Source organism: Antechinus flavipes, chromosome 2, assembly GCF_016432865.1.
Source record: "Antechinus flavipes isolate AdamAnt ecotype Samford, QLD, Australia chromosome 2, AdamAnt_v2, whole genome shotgun sequence".
Lineage (NCBI taxonomy): Eukaryota > Metazoa > Chordata > Mammalia > Dasyuromorphia > Dasyuridae > Antechinus > Antechinus flavipes.
The window spans coordinates 472290128-472291785 of NC_067399.1; the positions used below are offsets into that span (position 1 = coordinate 472290128).

The window sequence follows — 1658 nt, forward strand, 5'->3', positions numbered from 1 at the left end:
TGGATAGAAGTCTCATATTAAGAAGGTTGAAGGAACAGGAAGCATTTAGCCCAGACAGGAAGAAACTTAGAAAACTATAAATTTTCTTCAAATAGTAGGGGAGATGTTAGGTGGCAGAAAGAGTAGACTTAGTTTTTGCTGCTCTATAAGAAATATCAGATCCCCATAGAATTTACATAACAGACTGAGAGATTTCAGTTTAATTTATAGGAGCATTTTCTTACAATATTGTCAAGTAATGGAATGTATTACTTGTAATGTGTCATTATTTTTAATAGAAGTATTCAATGTTCACATATCAAGCCAACTATTGACAGTTGAAGGCTCTACTAGATAACATTTAAGGCTTTCCCCAAACTGAAGCTCTATAATTCTTTAGGTTACATCTTTATATCTTGATTCTTTTATAAAGAAGAGAGAACATGAGCCAAACTAACAAGACCTGGGTGACAGAATTCTTCCTATTGGGACTTTCTGATGACCCTCAGACACAACTGCTACTCTTCATATTGTTCCTGGCAGTCTACTTGGGTACCATATTTGGAAATCTGCTCCTCACATCCTTGGTTCTGCTTGACTCACAGCTCCATACACCCATGTATTTTTTCCTATGTAATTTATCTTTGGCTGACCTTTGCTTCTCAACTACTATTGTTCCTCAGACTTTAATTCACATGTTATCTAGAAGGAAATTCATTTCTTTTACAGGCTGTGCAGTTCAACTTCTTCTCATCCTGTTTTTTGGATGTACACAATGTTCTTTGTTAGCTGTGATGTCTTATGATCGGTACTTGGCAATCTGTAACCCCATGCATTACCCCCTCATCATGACATGGAGAGTGTGTGGCCTCTTGGCTTTGGCATGCTGGTCAAGTGGTGTTTTAGTATCAATGGTGGACACTACATTCACATTACGCCTCCCTTACCAAGGAGATAATAGGATTGCTCATTTTATTTGTGAACCCCCAGCACTTCTGGTTGTGGCATCTACAGACACACATAGTTCAGAGATGGCCATTTTCCTGATGGGGGTGGTGATACTTCTTGCACCTGTGTCACTAATTATGATCTCATATGTGTGTATCATAGTGTCTGTGCTTAAGATGAAGACAGCCTCAGGGAGACTAAAGGCATTCTCCACTTGTGGCTCCCACCTCATTGTGGTCATCATTTTTTATGGATCAGCAATTATCAACTACATGACACCTAAGTCTGCCAAGGAACTAGGGAAAATGGTGTCTGTGTTCTATGCAGTGATAAATCCTATGCTCAACCCCCTCATATATAGCCTGAGGAACAAAGATGTAAAGAGGGCATTCAGAAATGTTGCTAATAAATTGTTCTGCTAATTTCTTGTGACTTGTGTTAGTTGGCAAAGATACACATTTATATTTTTATGTAACTATACATGGACTTATATACATACCCTTACAATATGTCTGAGTCATAAGGAGAGATAGAGATGATACACTTATCCCTCTGAAGATTACTAAGTAGAATTAAAATAATTTGAATAACTCACAAAAATCTAATTAATATGGAATTATGATAGCCATTGAATATCCTGCACTGGAATTTGGAAAATGGAACTAAATATGTAAGAATTCTTAGGAACAAGAAGAGATAATCAAGCCTTTAGAAAGCTACTTTGGTGTTGT

At 37.2% G+C, this 1658-nt stretch overlaps 1 protein-coding gene across 1 annotated transcript; it reads left to right on the forward strand.

The window, feature by feature from the left end:
- The first annotated feature begins 422 nt into the window (after nucleotides 1-422).
- Nucleotides 423-1349, forward strand: LOC127550612 (olfactory receptor 2D2-like). The gene has a single exon (XM_051979707.1). The coding sequence runs from the start codon at nucleotides 423-425 to the stop codon at nucleotides 1347-1349; it is 927 nt and encodes a 308-aa protein (XP_051835667.1).
- The last annotated feature ends 309 nt before the right edge of the window (nucleotides 1350-1658 follow it).

Bases quoted from the DNA above. Each gene is read 5' to 3' on its own strand.
- LOC127550612 (XM_051979707.1), top strand. From the start codon at position 423: ATGAGCCAAACTAACAAGACCTGGGTGACAGAATTCTTCCTATTGGGA.